At 39.5% G+C, this 24,365-nt stretch overlaps 1 protein-coding gene across 1 annotated transcript in view; it reads left to right on the plus strand.

Annotated features, from left to right (window-relative positions):
- LOC135465439 (arginine-glutamic acid dipeptide repeats protein-like) overlaps nt 1–24,365 on the plus strand; it is a gene marked incomplete at its 5' end in the record, with an annotated part of 102,511 nt that overhangs the window by 61,063 nt on the left and 17,083 nt on the right. The window contains 6 exons of the mRNA XM_064742678.1: nt 9,193–9,328; nt 12,505–12,603; nt 17,383–17,576; nt 20,897–21,073; nt 22,886–22,975; nt 23,919–24,008. Coding sequence (XP_064598748.1) covers nt 9,193–9,328; nt 12,505–12,603; nt 17,383–17,576; nt 20,897–21,073; nt 22,886–22,975; nt 23,919–24,008 — 786 coding nt within the window. The remainder of the gene's footprint in view (nt 1–9,192; nt 9,329–12,504; nt 12,604–17,382; nt 17,577–20,896; nt 21,074–22,885; nt 22,976–23,918; nt 24,009–24,365) is intronic.

The raw sequence follows: 24,365 nt of genomic DNA on the forward strand, positions 1-24,365 counted from the left end.
GGAGTGTTCTTTCTGCAAGCGCACAGGACATAGCCAGAAAAACTCAAAACCCATTGGTTTAAATGGGGGACTGATCCATACTTCAGTACTGCTCAGTGTATCTGGCTACAAGTGCTGAGCCTTAAGAAACCAGCGGCAAGGGTATGTGCTAAACTGTTTATGCCACTGCAAAACTGTTGGGGTCTTTGATGTTGGGGCAGTTTGGCTTGGTCCGCACTGTGTGTGGCTTTTCCCTGATATACTATATGTTTGTACACAGTGAGAGTATACAAGGCGCTAAGGCAGGGGCTGGTAAGTGGTAAGTGCCAGGGCCGGGTAATCAGGCACGTCTGAACATACACAGTTTCTCTGAACCATCCTTCTGTTTCTTAGATGGCATGTTTATACTTACATCCACACATCATTTTTAGTGATGCCAGGCCTGCTGTCCACACCTGGCATCAACCCTTGCATCGCTTCTGGGGAGGTGCTACAGGGTGCTCAGGGGTCATTATATAATGACATGCAGTTGCTAGCTTGTGTCCTCATCCTGGCGTATGATTCCACTTAGCGATGGTTCATTGTCTCTTTGTTGCCATGACCCCTGTATTTCTGTTGCATTGAAGACCAGCGACAACTTGATCACTTCATCTGGCCACGGTCATCTCTGTGTTTTTCTTCCTGTGCTTTGTTTCTGTTGTCAGGCATATGTCTATTCGTGTTTTTGGCTTACATCCTTCACTTTTAAATCCTGGCATGATGTCTTTTTCGGCACCTGAATATCTTGACATGGTCTATGTACTATTCCATGATATCATGGCATGGATTATGCTACCCTCTTGACGGCATGGCATGGTTTGGCATGGTTTATGTCATTTCACTATATATCTTCCCTTTTGATGCCATGACATGGGTTATGTCGTCATCCTAAATGTCATGGCATGGGTTATGTCCTCATTCAAATGCCACTGCATTTCCTGATCCCTGTGCAGTGTACATGTATAGAAATTCAGCCTGGCACTTTCACCCATATCCATGCCAGCGATGCCAGTTTAACAGTCCTATGATCACCATTATGGCATGAAACATGCATGTTCCTGTTTGAACCATTATATTCCTCCACCAGTTCTCCACGTCTTCCTGTGTCTGCTTCCATAGCTTACTGTGGCCTCTCACATCTGCCCCAGGGACAGGTTGGTAGATAGTCATGTTGTAACCAGGTAAGATAAGAGTACCTGTTCAGCAGCAGTGGTGTGCCCTGATAGTGCATGCTGAACAACTTGTCATAGATAGACAATACCATATAACAGCTGAGCGCTCCCTGGATAAAAGTGCCTGTGAATTACGATATCAAAGGGGGTTTGAGGAGCATTACTAGAAGGCTGCAGTCCTGGTGATCCATCTGCCCGGGCTTTGTTCAGCCTAGAAATGGAAATTCATATCAGCAATTAGGTGAGCTGTGTGGCAGAGCCGAGCTCATTGTCAGCCAGTCCAATCTGTTATTACAGAGGCTAACAGCAGATCAGAGCCGTCAAACTTAAGCCATGTCAACTGTCCTATTGCCAAGCCGCAGCCGCTGCCTGAATCAGCCCAGCTAACCCTGAGCTGCACGGTGTCTGTGGCCTGCTCTGAACTGCGGGCTGGGTGCTTGCCTTAGCCCCATAGCCCTGTGTCGGCCGATCAGGCTGCCTGCCTGCCTGCCCGCCTGTGTGGTGTGAGGTGCCAGCTCTTAGCTATAGCCCAGCTCTCTCTATCCAATACCAGCCCATCTCTCTTTATACCAGTCCTACTGGCCTGACAGACTACAGTAGCGGCCATATTGGAAACTGTTTTCTGCGGAGGACTAGCGGCTCTCTGACGTCTTCTCTGTCGTGGATGCTTTCATTGTTCACCTCTTAGGTAGGCCCGTTGTCGTTTATGCCTGACTGGGTGTTTTTTCTGCCTGAAAATACTATCTTGTTGTGTTTTTGTTATTTTTTTTCTATGTGCGATTTGTGTTGTTACCCTGGTAGGGCTGGGTGAAGATGTGTCATAATCAGCCATTGGCAGGGACGTTGTGCTATGCTGAGATACTTGCACGGCGTACATGTACTGGTGAAACGGTATGTGCTACAGTGTCTGCTACAGATTCAACCTAGGTACTGGGCTGTCCTAAACTGGGACATGTATGGATGGCAGGCATGCATTTGAGGTGTGGTCTACCTTTCATCAGCCAGTCTTTATTTGCAGGTAGACTAGGGTGTTGTATAGTGGTTTATGGTGTGACTTTAAGACTGTGGATGTGTTAATCCTGATCATTGCCCAGACTGTGGTGTAAACCAGGGTCTGCTCTATGCCTGTATCTTAGGCTGATAGTAAGGAGATGAGATTTTCTGTACCATCTGCTACTTTGGGACTACTAAAACGTGCACAGACTGACCCTGAGTTTGGTGTGGCCAGGTAGGGGGAAGACACATGCTCGGGGGAGTTGGGAGGGGGGGGGGGGGGCTAGCATGCTCTTGTTATCTGCGGGTGTGTCTGTGCTCAGGGGCAGGCTGATCGTGTGTGTCATGATTTGTTTTAACGTGCGCTCATGCAGCCATTAATCAGGTAACGTATAGGTACATGTCTTGTTTTTTTAACCTGGATCCATGTACGCATAATGAGATATGTGTGTGTTCGCATAATCTGTTGATGTGTGACAATGAGCCAGGGTGTCAGTTTAAGGACCTGAAACCTGTCTGTCAAAAGAAGTCAAGCTTACGAACTCATTTGTAAGAGACATCCGTCTGTCAGCTAGCTGTCTACCTTTTCTGCCTGTGACGTGTGTATAGCTTCAGGTTTATGTTGGTGTGACATTGGTGTATATTAGAATGACCTTAAGAACATTTTGAGTTGATAGTGTGTGTTCATTTAGTGTGATGTGACATGGGGCAATTTAAAAAGGTGATAAAATCTATGACATAGGGTGTTATTGGAGAGAGATCAGATTATGTTTCTCATGGGATGCATTATTGTGATGTGTGAATGAGTTCATTATTTTCTGACTTGTGGTCAGTCAAATGTGGTGAAGTAGGCTTGCTTTAGGTTGACATAGGACTCATCGAGTCATTGGCTTTTGTCATGTCGTGGCATAAAACTCATTATGGACCGGCATGGTAGAGTCCTCAAGTCCTCACGTTTTGAAACGGTCTGACATCTGACTCATTATGGGACAGCATGGTGCACATCAAATCATTAAGTGTTGTGATGGTGTACTGTGATTCTCATTAGTCTAGTTTGTAATTGAGCAGTGCAGGACTATTTATGCACAAGCATGGTGCACATGTTGGTCAGGTTTTGTAATGGGTGTGGCCTGCAACTTGTTCTGGAATAGTATGGTGAACATTGAGTCATCAGGTTTTGTGATGGCATGACTCATTACAAACCAGCGTGATGCACAGTGAGTCATCAGGCTTTGTAATGGTATGACAGGGGACCGATTATGGAACAGTATGGTGCAAATTGAGTCATCAGGTTTTGTGATGGCATGACTCATTACAAACCAGCGTGATGCACAGTGAGTCATCAGGCTTTGTAATGGTATGACAGGGGACCGATTATGGAACAGTATGGTGCACATTGAGTCATTAGTGTTTGTAATAGTGTGACGTGGGACTGATTATGGAACAGAGTGGTGCACATCGAGTCTTCCAGTTTTGTAATGGTGTCACATGGGACAGATCATGGAACAGTGTGGTCCACATCAAGTCTTCAAGTTTTGTAATAGTGTCACATGGGACAGATCATGGAACAGTGTCTTGCACATCAAGTCTTCAAGTTTTGTAATAGTGTCACATGGGACAGATCATGGAACAGTGTCTTGCACATCAAGTCTTCAAGTTTTGTAATGGTGTCACATGGGACAGATCATGGAACAATGTGGTACACATCAAGTCTTTCAGTTTTGTAATAGTGTCACATGGGACAGATCATGGAACAATGTGGTGCACATCGAGTCTTTCAGTTTTGTAACAGTGTCACATGGGACAGATCATGGAACAGTGTCTTGCACATCGAGTCTTCCAGTTTTGTAATGGTGTCACATGGGACAGATCATGGAACAGTGTGGTGCACATCAAGTCTTTCAGTTTTGTAATAGTGTCACATGGGACAGATCATGGAACAGTGTGGTGCACATCAAGTCTTCCAGTTTTGGTGAGATGTTAGTATATGGCTACACAGCACTTGCTGATGAGATATTAGTGTATGGCTACACAGTACTTGCTGGTGAGATATTAGTGTATGGCTACACAGGACGTGTTGGTGAGATATTAGTGTATGGCTACACAGTACTTGCTGGTGAGATATTAGTGTATGGTTACACAGTACTTGGTGGTGAGATATTAGTGTATGGCTACACAGTACTTGCTGGTGAGATATTAGTGTATGGTTACACAGTATTTGCTGGTGAGATATTAGTGTATGGTTACACAGTACTTGCTGGTGAGATATTAGTGTATGGCTACACAGGATGTGTTGGTGAGATATTTGTATATGGCTACACAGTACTTGCTGGTGAGATATTAGTGTATGGCTTACACAGTACTTGCTGGTGAGATATTAGTGTATGGCTACACAGTACTTGGTGGTGAGATATTAGTGTATGGCTACACAGGATGTGTTGGTGAGATATTAGTATATGGCTACACAGTACTTGCTGGTGAGATATTAGTGTATGGCTACACAGGACGTGTTGGTGAGATATTAGTGTATGGTTACACAGTACTTGCTGGTGAGATATTAGTGTATGGCTACACAGGACGTGTTGGTGAGATATTAGTATATGGTTACACAGTACTTGCTGGTGAGATATTAGTATATGGCTACACAGTACTTGCTGGTGAGATATTAGTGTATGGCTTACACAGTGCTTGCTGGTGAGATATTAGTATATGGCTACACAGTACTTGCTGGTGAGATATTAGTGTATGGCTACACAGGACGTGTTAGTGAGATATTAGTGTATGGTTACACAGTACTTGCTGGTGAGATATTAGTGTATGGCTACACAGGACGTGTATGTTATGTGTATGTTGTGCAGGGACACACAAGCATTAAGATGATGTATATGTAGAGTAAGGGATGATACTTAGACTGAGAGGTCTGACTACACTGCAGATAACGTGTTAGTGATACAAGGCAACACATGATATTGACACAGATCGTACTGAAAGTCTTTACATACCCGCTTGCAGAAGTTATGGGCACAGATGTCACATCCTAAACATGTACATGTATATTTATGAATGTTGCTTACATGCTCGACCTGTTGTGGAGTGATAGCCAGCCAGACTTGGGAGGTGGTTTCTTGTGTAGATACTGGGTAGCACATATACTGGTCAGTCTTTAGGGTAATGACCAGTGATACATACATGGATTGGTCCAGCTGTTAACTAGGGTAGCGATTCAAACAGTACAAGTCACTTGTGAGTAGCATTACTAGAATTTCTGGGATCAGATTATCTTGAGTATTGAAGATGTGCATGATCAAGGATGTCTTTGTTTCAAAGAAAAATCTTGATCGTGCGATAATTGATCTAATTTCTGGCACCTTGTTCTTATTCTCTATGAAAGATCTGCTAGAGGGTTTAAATACTTGAAGTTGATACTGCCTGGTCAGCTCAATATAACTATCCTAGGACTTTATTCTTCAACCCTTTCGCATATTCCCCTTTGGAAACCACAGAAAACTTTGTTTCCGTACTATCCTTCGAAACTAACTACAGCAGTTTTAATACATTTAACCCTGCTTTTAAGACATAAAGGTCTTCACACTGTCATCCCTCAACACAGCTTCATGACCCTGGGGCCTCAAAGTCTACATGTATCCAGTAAATAATTCATTTATTTATTTGATTTCTGTTTAATGCTGCACCATACTCATGAATATTCTACTTACACAACTTAGAAGCAAGCATGAGCAGGACTTGAACTCTCAGCAAATGCATTAGTGAAAGGCACTGTAGTCATTGTGCTGCACTAGCAGGCTAACCACTAGGTGATATAATAGGTTGACACAAACACACACCTCCATCACAATTCAGTCTGATACCTCATTAGTTTAATATATGCAAAATCATGTTAATAAAAATGGGATCCAAGATTTAGGTAACATTTTTATTGGAGTTGTACAGTCTGTGTAGTCCTTCTATGCTGGCTTAGGATTATGTTATTGTTAAGCAAAATATTGTCCAACCCCAAAGATCACCTCATGGGATATATACACCTTCTGGCTCTGTTGACTGGCCCCGATAGTACCATTGGTATAGCATCTGCTTTGGGAGGGGTAGATCCAGGGTCAGTCCTGGGTTGTGTCACACCTAAGACCTTAAAAGAGAAAGTTGTAACTTCCTCGCTTGGCGTTTAGCATGAAGGGGATAGTGCAACGACTGGTTGACCTGTATCAGTATAAAGGCTCAGGCGGTAAGGCGTCTCAGTGAAGCAGCAGTGCGGGTAAAGAGATAAAAGAGCGGTGGAAATCTGTCCTGCAACAAGGAGGCACGTTACATGCACTCTAAGGATTCTTTCGTCGTCATGACTGAAAAATTGTTCAGTACGACGTTAAGCCTCAAGCACTCACTCACTCACTCTGGATCTGTTGTTAAGCTGAACTAAATGAAAAGAAGTTTTTTTGCTATTTTAACAACAGGTTCTCTTTGCCTTTAGCAGCCGTCTTTATCTTATAACTTCCTGCGTGTTCATAGTTAAAATGTTTGAGGCAATAATTACTCAACATGAGAGTGATGAGCAATGCAATCAGGTATCATATCCGTTTGGTATAACAGTAGATGATTTCCCGATAACTTTATTTCCTGTTACAAGGGGTGTGAGTCATATCTAAAAAATGCATACATGACTATTGTATGTAACCATTCATCATCAGAATAAAATTTCACTTATCTCTTCGCAAAATTGCTAAAATGCACAGTACTCGTACACATTGGCTTTCTGTTGTAAGAAATAGTTGTGTTATGAAGATGTGTGAAGATTTTTAATATTGCTTGGTCTGAAAAGCCAGTTTTGTATTTTATTTTAAATTCATCATTTTGTCTTGCATATGCACATTTAGAATTTCTCTGGACAGCAAGGATGTAACCTAAAAGTTGACACACGCTAGAATGAAATTTTACACAGATCTGTTGAAATTCGATCGGATAGAGATTCGGGATTTTACAGAAACAACCAACCAAAATGTTTTCTCAAAACAGGAATCAAATCCTAAGTTACAAGAACTAATGTATGATCTTGGTATGACAAATTAACACCAGTCCAGATACTAGGTTTGCAAAGGAAATTTCAGTTGTGTATTTTTGGAACAATAACTAGGTAGCCGCTAAAGATGTCTCCACAGACTGGTCTCCTCAACAGTGAAAGCAGGGAAATTGAAGGAGTGCTGGAGGAAAAGCGAGGCCTGCAGCTCTGAGAATTCTGTCTCCATCATAAGTGACAATGTTGGCCCCGTTTTGAGGCCATGTTTGCCGCTTGTTGGCTTGTGTTTGTTGTTTGTGTTAAGGAGAATTACCCATTGGAGACAGGTCAGATCGTGGCTGCTGGGCGCTGTTTACACGACCTGTTAGGAACGTGGAGGGTTCAACACTGCATGTTTGGAGATGTGAACATTCGTAACCAAGGCGTGTTGTCTGTAGCCAGCGTTGTCCTTAGATCTCCCACTCACCGCTACAAGAAAATGTCAACTGTCTGTACATGGCCTCTCCAGGTTGTCTGTCACCGTTGTCTGTCCATTCGACAAAGGCAAGCCCCAAGGCCAACTGGCTTCAAATTCACCTGATTGTGCCACAGGACAAAATTGTCTCCCCCTTTCTTTCTAGGCCTGTGTTGGATCTGGGAGAAGGGTCTAGTAGACATTACGAAAAAGCAGCTATTTGGAGTTCAAAATTGGAGTTAACTAATAGATTATTTATGATCAATAGTTGCATGTTTGTAATGAGGCATTTTGATCATCCAGGTTATCTTTTGTGTTGTATGTGTCTGTCATGATTTCTTGACTTTCCTAGAGCTACTTTCAGTGTTAATTTTTGGATTGATTTTTTTAAATTTTTTTTTCTCACAGTGGCACATACAAAGTTAAGTTTTAACTCTTGTATAGAGGTAATTATAGTATCTTATTGCTGAACCAGGGTGGAGGCAACTCTAGTTTTATGTTTATATGTAGCTTTGATCAAAATGGATTAAAATTGGTATATGAATCCCGGTGATAATATACACTGAGTTTCATATCTTTAGCCCTGCACCTTGTTATGTTCTTTTTTACACACTTTTTTTATTTTGTCAACTATATATTACAAAGATATGTTCAGAATGATTTGTTACTCTGTGGTAACTTACAGAATAGGGTTACTGATTGTCCCTTTGTTCTGTGTATTTTTTTCTTGTTAACTTTTGTCTTAATATTTTGACAGGACAAATATTTTGACAGTACTCATATTTTATGTACACTGCTATTTTCAAGAGTATTTCCTTTATACTGCAGTAGCAGCCTGGTTAATAAGTGTCGAAGAAAAGCATTGAACATTGATTTATTGATTTATTTATTTATTTATTTATTTATTTATTTATTTATTTGATTGATGTTTTACGCCATACTCAAGAATATTTTACCTGTGCTACGGCGACCAGCATTATTGTGGGAGGGAATCCCATGGCCAACTGTATTAAACATTAAAAAAGGAAAACAATGCCTGGCTTAGTATTGAATATGTTTGTGATGTTTAAGATGTGGTAAACTGTACACTGTGACTGTAAAGTTGGATAACCATTGCCCGGTATACAAGTATGATGAGAGATGGTGTTCTTATGACCCTGATTCCACATCTACATGTCGTGTTCACGAGTTTGAAGATATGACTCTTGTAAAATGTGTCTTACTCTAGTGCCACTACAAGTTAAAAAGATGCCCAATGAACTGATACACATTTAAGACAATTTTTCATGTTCATAAAAATTATTAGTTATGTTCAGTACATACAGGGGTGTGAATTTGAAGTGTACTATCACACTTCTACACCAGACTCACTCCTGAAACGAAGTCTAGGTGTGCAAATTACACACACATCTGACATAATCAAAAGTCTGGGGAGAATGCATTTAGCGTGCAAATAACACAACTGCTGGAAAATATGTACATATTGTAACAGGTATGTATTGTCAGACATGTTTTTGTGTGTGTTACAGGGCGAGTTGGTGGAGTATTACTATTTCTGGAAGAAAACGCCCGGTGCGGCTTCGACACGTCCACACAGACGCCATAGACGACAAGGTCTGAAGCGACAAAACACCAGATCTCAGCGACCACCTTCCAGCGAATACTGTAAGTATTGAACACTGAAGCGGTACCTGCTGTAAATTCACTCGCTACAATGTGAAAGTCCTACCTAGCTGTATCAAGGCAGTCTAAAGCCGTGAACTCATTTGTTCTTTTCTTTATGACATCACAATTATCAATGTATGTGGGCTCATGAAACATATATGAAGTACACACACACTGCAACGTCACAGAGGAAAAGTGATGCATTCTACTGTCATTTAGACCTTCTGTGCCGCTTGTCTTCGAGTTTCCCATTGCAGATTAGCAACATTTTGGATATCAAAAGGCAACTCAAGGTGCAGTTTACAGAATAAAACTATGTTTGAATATTCAAATGTATATTCTCGATGCTGTTTAATACTAAAAATACTACTGAAAACGGCAAGGAAACAGTTCCAGGTGACAGGTGTATTTTTATGAGAAGAAATTAGATTGAAACATGCTTGTTTCGAATGTATGAAGCTAACATTGATTAAATGTGCTAATTGGTTTCTGCTAGATGCCTGCAGGCTGTTGACCAGTGAAGTCTCAAGTGACAGTTTTAAGCTGAGGTGCCCAAGGGACTGTGAACAGAGATGTTTTTCTTTGGGCTCAGTTTCCTGTACTCAAAATCATAAAACCTTGAGGCTGTAATACAAGTGAAAGTGCTCTTTTAGTACAGAATTAAGCGTCAGTGTTATAAATAATTTTAAGGAGCCTGATTTCCTAAAGCGCCTTTATGTCTGAAATGTTTTTGAATTAGATAGATCAGGTAGAAAAAGAACAAAGAGTTCTAAAAGTGAAATCTGAGACATGTGAGGTGTTGGTTTCTCAAGTGTTGCATGTCTGGCATGTTATATGGATTTCAGTCTACAGACGGTGGATGTTTTGCTCTGCAGAGCTTTAGATACTTGTGTTTTGGAGGGAGAACTGTTTATTTGCTCCGTGCAGAACTGACAGTTGTTAAGTGTGTCGAGAACGTCTTCACTTGTTGTTTGATGAGAAACAATCATGTGGAAGCGTTTAGTCGCTCAGAAGTTGCAGCCGGCAGTATTTTTTTTGTTTTCTCCTTGTCAGCACCATGCTAATTTTTTGTGGGTCTTGTTTTAGTATGGATAAGTTTTGAAGTGTGGCTTGCAGCTTACAATATTTACCCTCACAGATGGTCTCTGCAACTCTTTGCCAGATCTTCCTCACTACTTCGTGTAATCATATTTCCCACAAATTAAACATTAAATCCTGGCCTGGAATTTGATGCATATAATAACAAATTCTTTGCTTCTGTAGTGTGATAGCCGATTCTGTTCATATGAGTTTAAACTGAATGTAAAAAGGGTGTAAAATGGATGTAAATCCATTGTAAACAGTGTAAAATGGATGTAAATCAGTTGTAGACAGATGTAAACTGGTTGTATGTAGGGTTTAAACTGTAAATAGGGTGTAAACATGAGGTAAACAGGGTTTGTACTGTAAATAGGATGTAAACACCAGGTAAAGAGGACCTAAACTGTAAATAGGGTGTAAACATGAGGTAAACAGGGTTTGTACTGTAAATAGGATGTAAACACCAGGTAAACAGAACCTAAACTGTAAATAGGGTGTAAAGGGCCCTTTGCTGCCTCATTCAGCTATAATGTGACTCTCACTGCAACAAGTCAACTTTCATGGTCATTCAGCAGAAGTTAAACATGTTTGATTGTGACATTTAACCCCATACTAGTAAATTAAGCTTAGGTGTGCATGAAGCATGTGTCTTGTTGGACTGCTCAGGTTTAATTCAATGTTTATAAAGGTCATGGCTGATGTTCAGCTGAAGTATTTGTATTATAGTATGGTAAAAATTTGGTGGGAGCAGCTGGTCTTGAGATTGTCAGCCTGTGCTGTAATGGGTGTCTTCTGCCAATGACCCATATAATGGACTGTTGAAACAGGATCCCTGTGACACCCAGCTAGGTGAAGGGAGAAAATGAGAGAGTCAGGGATGTGGTAGGAAAAGGGGTTGTTCACCCCACACCTCTTCCCACATCTGCCAGGAGCATGCCAGTCTGACTTCTCCCAATGACCCTGTAAAGTCTTCTGAAATTGCCTCTCCCAAATTGGTATCCTGTTCCAAGTCTGATTGCCAAGGTCATGTCAGAGGTGATTGAAGGTCAAACTGGTTTATTCCCTGGCAGCAGCAGGGTCTTGAGGGTAGTCAGCCCTCTGACCCATTCTGTATGCAGTAGGTTGAAATGCTGTCAGGGATGTTTACAAAAGTGATACCCTTACATTAAGTATGAGGCTTGGGTAAACAGGCTCTCTAATCTTTTCATTATGGTGAAAAGCATAGAATGTACAATGCTGTTGAAAAAGCTGCTGTATTTGAAGGTGCTCTGGGATCAAGTTAGGAGATGACAGCTCATATAATACATGTATGTACATGTACTCTGGCATTGTGCTCAGATACAAAATTGTTCCAAGAATAAAAATGGAAGATATTGTTTGTGAGATAATATGATATAGCTGACGTGCAAATATCAGAATTTGCAGAATTGTTGTTGTTGTTTTTTTTTTTTTTTTTTTTTTTTTTTTTTTTTTTTTGTCTAAAAAATTTTGATTGATTCGTAAAAGTTGGAAAAATTTTCACTTATGTTGTGCCTGTCAAAAATGAAGCGTTGGAAGATGGATTTTCTCTTAAGTTATGTCCCTTTATTCAGATATTCCACTTTATGTTACATATTCACCAACAAATCCCCAAGAACAGATTTCGATTTAGTTAGATTGATCCCAGTTAAAATTCCTGTGCATGTATTTTCCAAGAACTTACTAAGTAAACTTCACTGACACTTATTTGGCCCTTGACTGACAGGTGTCCTTGTCCAGGTTCCTTTGCCTAGGAACCTTTGACCTACTTCTAGGAGTTAGTATTTAAACTGATAACATCTTAGCTCTAATAAACCCGAACATACAGATATTGCTTAATTGGAATTGCTCAATGTGAGTCAGATAGTTTTGGTTAGAATAGCTTTATGTAAATAATAGCAAATATGAGAGTTTCTTATGAAATCTATTGACTTTCAATCCATAACTGCTTAACATTGTACAATGTGTCTTAAGCTACTTCTGTGTATTTCACCAATGAGGCATGGTTTTCCAACGTTTATAGTAACCCTGATGACTTTTTTCTAGATTTATTAAGTGTGTGTTGTTCTTTGTTGCAGTGGACCTAAGCTCTGCTAGTGAGTTGTCAGACAATGACTCCGAAGACAGTGAAGGACGAGACTTAAGCGGTTATGCATGTAGACACTGCTTCACAAAGAGTATGTATACTCCCTCTCATTTTGTTGCTTATCCTACACTTTCGTAAAAAAGGAAAAAGAAAAAAAATGTGAGGGATATTTAATAACGTCCTGCCGTTCACTACCCTTTAATTTCTGTGCAGTAGCTCTTCCAAATATTGTCCGAGTTTGGTAAAATGTTGTGTTGGGTTCATTTTGTTAAATCTCAGATCAAGTTCGTAAAACAAGTCAGATCCTTGCATAATTCTTGAATACAACTATTTTTCATTTTTCTTATTGGTTGTTTGATGTAGTAAGTGCATCAAATATTTTCCAATTTTGATAAAAAAAAATTGTGACCATATTAGGTATTTTGGGGCGGCATCCAGTTCAAAAGTAAGCTTGACATGCAGTATAAACTCTCAGGTTTGGCTTGTTAGTCTTTAGGTACCTGATATAAGGTGAGATACAGTGTATGTAACAACGGGTAAATTTGTTGGACACGGCAAAGGTGAATGTTTTATATTCCTTAACAGACATATTCACTTCCATGTAGACATCTTGTTAAAATACATGTAAAAAAGAGAAAACGATGGTACAAATTTATGCTGCTGAATTCCAGTCAATAATGTTTGCGTTCTACTGGGTAATAGAAATATGTCCATTGTGGGCTTCGCAAAAAAGTATATAGAAGGGTATTCTTGGAAACTGTGAAAAAATCAATTTCTCTTGTCAGCCTGAATGTTACCATGGGCCAGATGTTTGTGTTGTTGTTCACTCCTGGTATACTCATGGTGGACTACTGGACACCTGCAGAGCATACAGATGTCCTGTCTTTTCAATTCAATGATAATATATACATTTAGTTCAGTACTCAGTGGCAGACATTCTCACCACAATATATGGACATGTTCTGTGAATGTGACTTTTTGTATGGTGTCTCCCTATTCTTTTTTTCTTCAAAGACGATGGTGTCAGTCCAGGTGTCAGTGTCATGGTTAAACGTCGCTAATTTCAAGGTCATTTGGGTCCCAAAAAATGCATATTGCAACCAGTATACACATGCAATTGGCACTTATTTTTCTGCCTGCTAACCTGCGGATAGTCGTGGGTTTCCCCCGGGCTCTGCCCGGTTTCCTCCCTCCATGATGCTGGCAGCCGTCGTATAAGTGAAATATTCTTGAGTACGGCTTAAAACACCAATCAAATAAATAAATAAATTTCTGCCTGCTTATGGTGTGTCTTGGCACTGTTATCATTGGTTGACCTTTAAAGCTTAGTTCACAGTATGCTTTGTGAAGAAAGATGTAGTCTTGCAACGCCGCTAACAATTCAGGTACTATTTGGGGTAAAATCTGTAACATGATTACCATAGTTTAATGCAAACTTGTTCAAGCAGTTGTTCAAGCACAAAACTACTATTTAAGAGGTATGGCGTATTACCTATAAAGCAGTCAGAACTGTTCAGCAGTTTAAGTGACGAGGTTCGCTGGGTTTAAAATGGCTGCTGTTGTTGATGTATTTATTATTGTAGCTAGCAGCCTTTAGAATTAGGCATGTTCGTACAGATTGTTACACGTTAAACTTGCTCATTCATTGGATGTGCCAACAACTTGCGTATTGACTGTTAGCAAATCGGCGTTAGTTGCAAAAGTGGAATTTTAAGGTGTGAAGTCCTGAACAAACAGGCTTTACAGAAGATCTTGTTTCTGAAACCAAAGAGTGAAGTAAACCTATGAGCAGAATAATTGAGCATTGAGATGAAGATGCTTACATTAGTATTGAAAAGCTCGGAAACGATAGGGTGCGGAGAGCGAGCAGTGAGCATAGAGTGCTGTGAAGGGGCAGCCGTTGTGACAGTAAGCACCCGCTGCGCCCCCTCTGGTGGAAAAAACACGACTCGGAAATGAGCTACTCTAAGGACTCACTGGGAACATGGTCAAAAAGCCATCTCTGTTCAGGAGAACAATTTCCTATAGCTTCTAATGGAAGGCAACTGCCTGTGAAAATCGCTGTCAGACAAAGCCTTCGCCAATCAATTCTTGTTAGAGGCTCGGAACTCCAGCGCAGTGTTGGCCAGAAACAATGAACGGTCATCCGCGCTAACTTCACTCGTCCTTCCTGTGTCAACGGACAATCGCTTGCAAGTAATTCATCCTTTCAGAGTCCATTGATCCAAGGTGACTGATGTTTTGATGAAGCTGAGCTTCACGCGGCCTCTTCATCTTGTATATCTTTCGTCCCATTTTTCATTGGTCACTAACAGGCGGGATACTTGTGTCGTCCCGTCATGCTTTAACATTCATCTCTGTCAAGTGCTTTCTCCAGAAGTCTGCTACTCTCGAGGGAATGAGGTGTGAAAGTGAAAGGCTTAAAATCTAATGTTGTGGTTAAAGTTACAGATTAGCACAGTTGTTGAGGGTGTGTAAGCATATGGAGTTATGAATTAGGGATAAAAATATTGATATTGTATGTTGGATTGTATCACATACATGTATTAAATTAAACAGTACATGTGGTTTTGATACAAAATGATCAAATAATGAGCTGGACTATTGTAATGTGGGTATAAGTAGTATCACAAAGTTTGATTATTTATTTATTTATTTGATTGGTGTTTCACGCGTACTCAAGAATATCACAATGTACAGTTGATATTGCTGATTCACTACAAAGGGGTAGAGGAAGGTAGTGAAAAGAAGAGTTTGTTTCGGAAATATCTCACTAAGATCTTTGCAACTATTACTTGTCTTCCAGACATAAGGTGTTCAATTATTAAATGTTGTGCACTCAGTGTTGCAATTTCTATTGATCAGTGTGTCTCCGGGAGATTATTGATCACTGCAACATACTGCACGCTTCCTCTATACTGTACATTTATTGTGGGATTTGAGCAGTGTATCTGACTGTAGAACTGGGGCTGTCAGTGACATACCGTAACCATTACAGCTCCTGCGATCCATTTCACAAAGTACAGTATTTCACCTCAGGTTTAGTTTTTATCATGTAACACATTTTGCTGGAGTCTGATCGGTTCATTCACCTTCTAAGGCCACTTAATTTCTGTTTTGCTTTTTGGGTTTTTTTTTTTTTTTTGTTTGTTTTCTTTTAAGTTTGATTAATTTCTTATCAGAAAAACGCAAGTGTTGAAATGAAAGAATCGGTTTAAAGACATTATGCACACATGAAAGTGCATTTTTACATTCCAAACTTCAAGTAAGTTGCAGTAAAATCAGGCTTTAACTTAAAATTATTGTCAAAGTTAAACCCGTAAATATTAACTCAATCAAATTTTGATTGCTGATTTAGCGCTGTGGTAGCTCAATTTGAGCATTTCATCCAGCTGCAAATATTTTGTTTTGCAAAGAACATTGAAGTGTTGGACTTGTTTCAAAATGACTTTGTGACCATGCCAGGTGGTGTAGTAATGGCAGTTGAAATTGTAACGAGGGAATAGAATAGAAATGCTGCTCTCAGTCTATTGGGTATTACTTATATATTTTTCTTCCAAACTCAGATTTGTAAATAAATAATGTGGGTTTATTGCCATAATGGTCTGGAGGTAAGAGGTCTCATCGTACGATGTGGTCAGGTCTAATTACAACGGCAAGGATCCTCCTGTGATTTCTACAAGTGTTATATGACTGATGAATAGTTAAAGACGGGGAAACGGGTGATCACAATCGATCTGCGCGGAGTTTCATTGCGCTGTTATTGCGTAATCTACGGGCTCTAAACATGGCGATTGGTTGGTGAGGTAATTGCACTACTGGGTTTAGGAGGGCTTCACCTTCAGATTATGTCTTTTGATAGAATTTTTTTGCTATAGCATACGTTGAAAATCTGAAACAATCAAATTTTTCTTGTAGTGCTGGGTAAAATGTTTCATTAAACAGAATTGACCTTGATTGGCCAGATAATTGTATTGTACCTAAAAGTGTGCTTATCTTCGAGTTCTCTTTTTTTTTTTAGGTAAACAAAAAGTTTACCTTTCAAGTGTTTAAAAATGACAGTTAATACAAGAGAAAGAAAACCAGGCATAGAATGATAGTATATATATATATATATATATATATATATATATATATATATATATATATATATATTTTAATCACTTGCTGTTTGATGCGAAATGCGTTGATCATTAGATTTTCAATTTTTATGTCAACAACACTGTTAAACACTGCCACACCTGTCAGATAAAATTTTGAGTATTTCACATCACATCTGCAGGGAACTGCAAGGAGAGACAAAGCACTGTAAATATTCTGATTGAACAAAATGTCAAGTCAACACCAAGGCCCCAATTCAGGGGGCTAAATCCTTGCATTGTCACCAAAATTTGAATCCAAATAACGGTGTAAATGGCTAAAGTTACCGGCTGCATGGCCATTCTGAATTCCAAATTCATTGGTCCTGCAACTTAGCAAGACCTTTTACTCGGAGTAGCTCTTCCAGTCATAAATAAATAATAAATGGATACTTGTATTATTGAACTAGTTCTCATTTAAATGACTTACCCATTTATACGTGAATGTGGTGCTAAATGTATAGTTTCATGTTGAACATCCATGTATATGATAGGATGGCTTTTGCCTTGTAGCTGTTCAAAAGTCATTCATGAACAACAACTTTTGTACTCCTCATTTCTTTGGACTGATAAAGAGAAATAGAATAAGTTGAAAGAAAGAAACCATTGATTGAACATTTCTTCATAATCTGTTATTAAGGGTAGTGAATCAACATGGTGTACAAGATGATCGTTGTAGTACACCCTGTATTGTGTAATCAAAAATTAAAAAAAAAAAATTTGTTTTTCAGCTTCCAGAGATTGGCATCATGCAGGGAAGGACAAAACATTGTTGTGCACAGACTGTCGCATTTTCTTCAAAAAGTACGGTGAAGAGCGCCCCCTAGATGGCCCCAGAGACCCGCCCCCTTTCTTATTTAAGCCAGTCAAAGACGACGACACATCTAACGGGAAACACAACATGAGAACTCGACAAAGCAAAGAGGTAAGAAAGTTAGAAAGTCAGAAGAGCGATGCTGTTCAGATCTGTAGCCCTGAAACCTCATCCTGAAACAAGTTACATGCAAAATGCATCTGAATCGAAAGTTGAGCTCTAAAGAAGCTTTATGTTTTCATATACATACAGGCCGAATTTTTTCCTTAATTTTCATACACATTTTTGTGTAAATAGTTCTTATACAAATTCAACAGTAATATACCAGGTACTGTTAAAAATTTTTCTAAATTATGTGTTGTGATTCAAAATAATTTGCACAGAAATAGCTAGAATGGTGTACCACAGAAAGCGGAAAAATGTGTCTAGGCATTATAATACTCTGCAAAGTAAAGAAATTATACTGTTGAAAGGAGTATTTAATCAACGTTCCAGTAGCAGTGAGTTCAAATCCAGCTGATGCTGGCTTCCTCTCCGACCGTACGTGGGAAGGTCTGGCAGCAACCTGCGGATTATCATGGATTTCCCTCCCCCCCAGACTCTGCCCAGTTTCCTCCCACTATAATGTTGGCCACTATCATATCAGTGAAATATTCTTGAGCACTGCGTAAAACACCAATTAAATAAAGAAATAAATAAAGTTTCGTCAACATTATTATGAACCTATTGGCTAAGAACAGCCAGGGAGGATACAGAAAAGAATCACGAAGTTCTTCAAAAAATACATGTACATAAATTACTTCGGCATTGAGTTATTTGTCAGCCACACAGTGAATGCTTTTCTGAGGAAGAATTTCACAAAATAGTCGCATGAATAATTGTGTAGCATGCTTGAAAATGTTGGAAGTACATGTAATGTTTTACATATCCGCCTATAACACTTCTCTTCGGTTACAAGTGACCACTGGATTGGCAAAAAGGTGTAATTTATTTGTAATCACGTGCATGTTTTACACTATTATGAGTCTCTCATTGCTGGCCTGATGCTGTTGTTACGCCCTTTCACCAGTGAGGTCACGTGTTCAAATCCAGCTCTGGCAGGTTCAGGTGTGGCCTTAAGTCAGTAGGTTTATCAGGTACCTGGTGAAGGGAGGTAGTTCCAGGCTCTTTGGTTTCGTGCATCCGTAAACCTGATTGCGATTATACCGGTGAAAAATCCATGGCATTAATTATGAATGACAAAAATATAAAAGTACACAGATAGGTTTTTTGTTTTGTGTACTAGGGGTATCTAATGATCAGCCAAGATTCCAATTAATTTTTGAGACATTTGATGTGCTCTTTTTAGCTAATATGTGTAAGTGTTACAGCAATACACAATTTATCTTTTCTCTTGTTTTTTTGTTCAACTAATGAAGAACGATGCAGGTATCAAAAAAAAAACCTTGGAAAAAAAATTATTTTAGCACGACTAAGATGTATCTTAAAAATAAGAATAACAGTGACAATCGATTACATGCATTTCTGTGTACACTGTACTTTAGAATACATTTGTAACTATCTCATTGGCAATTTATGAACAACATCCACTTGCCAGGGACAGCTGGCCTCCTGAAAGCGACGTTGTACTTCAAATGTTCTAACCCAAGGTTGAGGATAGAAGTGTTAGGGAAAACAACAGCCTAATATCTTTTGTCAACGTTCAGGGCCGGCTCATGCTGGTCCAGGATGAGCCATTGTTTGGTTAAGCCAACCTGCTACCTTTAACAGGATTTTGAATTTACAACGTCACATTTGCCATAGATCTTTGAGATTTAGACCGAAACTGAAGCCTATGGGTTTTAAGAGTGGAAACCTGGCATGGGGACAGTCTGAGCTGCCGACATTAGGTGCAGATCTGTGTTTTTGTAATGCTTTTGCCTATTCACCTCCTGCCTATTCACCTCCAAACACCTGTTGTAGTATTGACTGAATAATTTAGAAAAGACTAACCTGCTAACTGCCTGAAATTATGTCCATTTAAGTATCTACTGTGGACATGAGAGGATACTGTAGATGTGGAAAACATTTGCTTACATGTTATTGAGGAATGGCATATATCAGTGTGTCGATTTACATTGTAGCTCAAGAAAGTACATGTACTTACACACTATATACATTGTAATACTATGAAGGCTGGATATAATGAAGTGTGTCTCAGTCTCTCTGCTAGTTTTGGCAATTAAGGGATAATGACACGTTATACAGCTATGCTGCCAGCTTATGTTAATGTAATTTTCTGTAAGTTCTTGTTGACACTCAGTCTCCAGAATTGCTTGGCCCAGTTGAATGATGTTTCATATCTTAGTCCACTGATCAGTCTCTTAGACCTGACAAGATTTTGGTCAGCATTGCACTTGACCTTTAACCAAGGTCGCCCAAGGTCAAAGCTCATATTTGGCTCATTGACTATCGTGAAGAGCAAAAGAGCAAAGAGGTTCTGGTTAGAGTAAATATGACCTGAAGTTCTGTTACATAAGGTGATTTCATTGGATACTGGTATATGATTGGATACTGGTATATGATTGGCATATGATTGAATACTGGTATATGATTGGATACTGGTATATGATCGGTATATGATTGGATACTGGTATATGATTGGATACTGGTATATGATTGGATACTGGTATATGATCGGTATATGATTGGATACTGGTATATGATTGGCATATGGTTGAATACTGGTATATGATTGGATACTGGTATATGATCGGTATATGATTGGATACTGGTATATGGTTGGATACTGGTATTTGATTGGATACTGGTATGTGATTGGTATATGATTGGATACTGGTATATGGTTGTATATGACTGGATACTGGTATATGATTGGCATATGATTGAATACTGGTATATGATTGTATATGATTGGATACTGGTATATGATTGGCATATGATTGGGTACTGGTATATGGTTGGATACTGGTATTTGATTGGATACTGGTATATGATTGGCATATGATTGGATACTGGTGTATGATTGGATACTGGTATATGATTGGCATATGATTGGATACTGGTATATGGTTGGATACTGGTATATGATTGGATACTGGTTAGTCTGTTCATCTACCATCAAAAGTGTTTTTATATGATTTTTTCCCCAGTCAGACTGGAGTTGTCAAACAGTCACAGCCTTGATTTGCCATCACAATTTGATCTTGCAGTTTTCTGACCTTAGCCAAATACATGTCGATGTTACACATGAAATTTTGCGACTACAAGCAGCAGATTGTGTATACGCTTACATGTACATGTTACAGTTTCCAGTGTTGCATTCATACTTTGATCTGGTGCTTACAGTGCACAGAAAATTGGTAAAATTATTTAGCCATTTGATCAGAGAAGAAATCGAATCTGATCGCTTGTTTACGTTTTTGCTGTAGGCTAAAAGTCGGCTGAGATCTCAAAAAGAGCGTCAGAGTACAAGTAGTCCTGACAATATAGACAGCCCTGTGAATAGTTCCTGCAGCTCGCAGAAAAACGGCAGTGGCAGGAAGTCCCCCAGCAATCTGAGCACGTGCAGTAGCAGTAGCACGGACAGAGACAAAAGTTCTACAAAGGTATGGGTCACTCTGCTACACTGGCTTGTAAGATTTTCCATGAATCTGTAACTTGGATATAGTCCATTTATGTGAAGCAGAAGTGCAAAGAAAGGCTTGCTTCATACAGGCTTGTTCATATATCTAACCACCATATTTGACTGTGTCTATATATGTATTATGTGCAGGGAATATGTCAGGTGGAAGAAAATGACAACTGACAGTTTTTTCTCTCTCCCCAAATGACGTTTAACACATGATATGAATTTCATCTTTCTAGATTGAAAATCAAAACGGTCCAAGATCCCCCAAAATCTGTATGCTTCCTGTTTTACCAGTGTTAACAAGAATGATGGACACACACCTATAAAGTTGCTGTAAGCAATGGAAGCATATAGATTCATTGCTGTGGTATTTATTTGGCCAAAGAATCGGCGAAAAAAATTTGAAAGAATTGATCACAATTTACACTGAATTTGTGTTAGGCTGTTAGATGGCAGTGAATGAATACATGAAGCCGCAGTATGTTCAAAGACATGCTGAAGAATTGTGCAGATTGAGGCTTGGAAGAAGTCACATAGCTCAGATAAGATGATGGCTCAGCGAAACAAAAAATATTGTTTTCATTTCTCTGCTGTCAGAATCCATCTGAAGAATAATGTTGTCTTTGAAGTACGAAATTATGTGGACTATTTGGGATGTCGTCCATAGAAAACCGCTTGTGTCTGAGCCAGATGGGTGGAAGGGGAAAGCTTCTGTTCAGAGGTCGACCACGGAACACCATGAATTTACAAGCACCCAGATCGTAAAATTAAAAGAAGGAAGCATTTCAGGGAAAAATATATACTTTAGCAGTGTGTATGTAATCCTAATTGTGCAACAGATCAAGAGAATGATTTTGAAACATGAGCAAGCCTAGGGCGAGATAAATCTTCTCTGCAGGAACGTTAGGTCTTCTCAGCAGGAACACAAAGCTAGGCCAAAGGTTTCTGAAGGTGTTAGCTTCCCAGTTTAGATGAATCGGCAGAAAAATGCTGGTGATGCTTTCTTGACGGAAAGATGCATAGACTGTGTCAACAGGAGAGGCACCTGAACAAAAGATTACAGCGATATCTGAGCTTTAGCGTGAGCAAATCCGCCAGCATTTTCACGGTGATGCCAGCTAAGAAGGCCTCTCCACTGAGGGCTGAGGAAAAGTAGAGTGTCTATTGATTTACTGCGAGGTAGAACTCCCCACAAACTCCCAACCTGCTCTTGTATGAGCTCAGAAGCATTTACACTACCATTAGGTTTTATTTACCCCCAAGGCTGAGTGCAGGCGGCACTGGCGAAGAGACGGACCAGTCCCCTTGTTGAAGCAGAGTCAGAAATGGCTGTCTCTGGTATAATCCAGCTGTACGGTAGTTGTCCATGTTGTGATCTTTTTAATTGGGTGGTCATGACAAGAGGCCTTGCTGAGTTCTGTCCCTTTAGTCGGCTATCGTCCCTTGTGCATTTGAAATCTGGTTTCATGTTTCTCTAGGTCGGCTGCATTATATTTAGTGCCAGGTCTTAGGAGCATGTTTTTTGTTATTGAGTGAAATTATTGGATGCTAGGATTCATGTCTTTCCTGGACATCTGCCATCAACATATGGGTACATGTGCTGACATCTTATGCATTTCTTTACACAATACACTGTAATTTTAGAAGGCTATTGGGTGGAGTGGTTGGGTGTGATTTTAATGGTGTGACTGTTATGTCTTTTGATGTGCAGAATTGTTAAGCCAAAGTGAGGAACATATGATGCCACATGCAGGCTACAAGTTAAAATGTAATGTCATTTTTTTTTTAGAAATCTGTCAAAGACATAGCAGAGAAAGGTACAAAAAGGCATTTGGATAATGACAGTGAAGACAAACACTCCAAGAAGAAGAAGTCTCAGGTATGCAAGGGTTTCTTTTTTTTTTTTTTAGAACACCAAAGACAGTTTTGTGACCTTGTTTTGTTGTGACCTTGTTTTGTTGTGACCTTGACCTTGATTTTTTAAGCAGGACGGAGTTGGCGCGTGTGATGTTAGAAACATTTAGGAGCTACTGCCTAGTTAGAGGCTAAACATCTGCCATTTTCAAAAGAGTGTGGCTTTGGTGTGATCAGTAATGCCAATAAAATATATGAATATGTAATTCTTTCAATGTTGTTATAAGAGACATGGGCACTTGATGTAAGTTAAATATAAGAAAGAAAATCTGCAGAATTAGTGCATGTAGATTATGAACTTTGGGGGTCTTATTTTGTTATATATTGTAGTAAAAGTACTTTGTATGGGCTGGGGTGTAAGTATTGTTACGATTCATCCAAATACGAATGCAAAAAATTAACCAATCAGAGTGCTTGTCATGGTTTGATCACAAAGAAAAGTTAGTTAGTATGTTTTTTCTTCCATTGAAATTCTGTAGGACTAAACTCCGATTAAAATGTAAAATGGAGTGTAATCAGTGAAGGTGTATTGGTGAAATTTGATTAACAGTCAGAGGTCAGGCAGACGCACTTGCCCCACCCATAAAACACAACCATCATGTGAGAGGATCATTCTTGCGTATGCTTTCAGACAACAGTCATATACAGGTGCCCTAAATGATACGAGAGTGCATTTTTAGAGGCAAATAAATGTCACAAAAGCATATTATTGATGCTGAAACTTACAATTTTCCAGTAGAATATCACTCGATCTTCCAAGCAAGCCTGTAAACACCTTTTGGAAATCAATAGAACTCTCAGTTAGGAAAAAGGGGCAAGTTAGTCATGGATGAAATTTGTGGTCATTAGGGGTAAATGGACAAAAATGGCAGGATGATGTGGTTTTGACCCGAAATCCTCTGTTACAGGAAAGGTCAGATTCTGAATCCTGTTCTGACAGCAGCAGTGTATCTGGAAATGAGGAAAATGGCAACGAGGGTGATATTGAAAATAATCAGGTGAGACAATTTGTTGAACTCAAGGAAGGTACATATTGATCTGCATGTAGCTCAAACAAAATTTAAATGAAAAACGGAGAGAAACAATATGTGTGTATGAGTATGTGAAACAAGTGTGTACCGATGGCTCTGGGGTCTTGGGAGAAATGAAGGAGCTTCTAACTTACACATCTGCTGTTAGTACTATAGCCTCAGTTGTCGAAATTTGAAATGTGTGCTGATTGGTTGGAAGTGGCCAAAGAAAGTGGGGGGGATTGATTGATTGATTGATTGATTTTTTCTAATCACCAATACACTATATATATATTATACAGAGGTGTACCAATATAGGACAGTATTGGCGGGAATAAAGTTCCA

Source organism: Liolophura sinensis, chromosome 5, assembly GCF_032854445.1.
Source record: "Liolophura sinensis isolate JHLJ2023 chromosome 5, CUHK_Ljap_v2, whole genome shotgun sequence".
In the NCBI taxonomy this organism is placed as follows: Eukaryota; Metazoa; Mollusca; class Polyplacophora; order Chitonida; family Chitonidae; genus Liolophura; species Liolophura sinensis.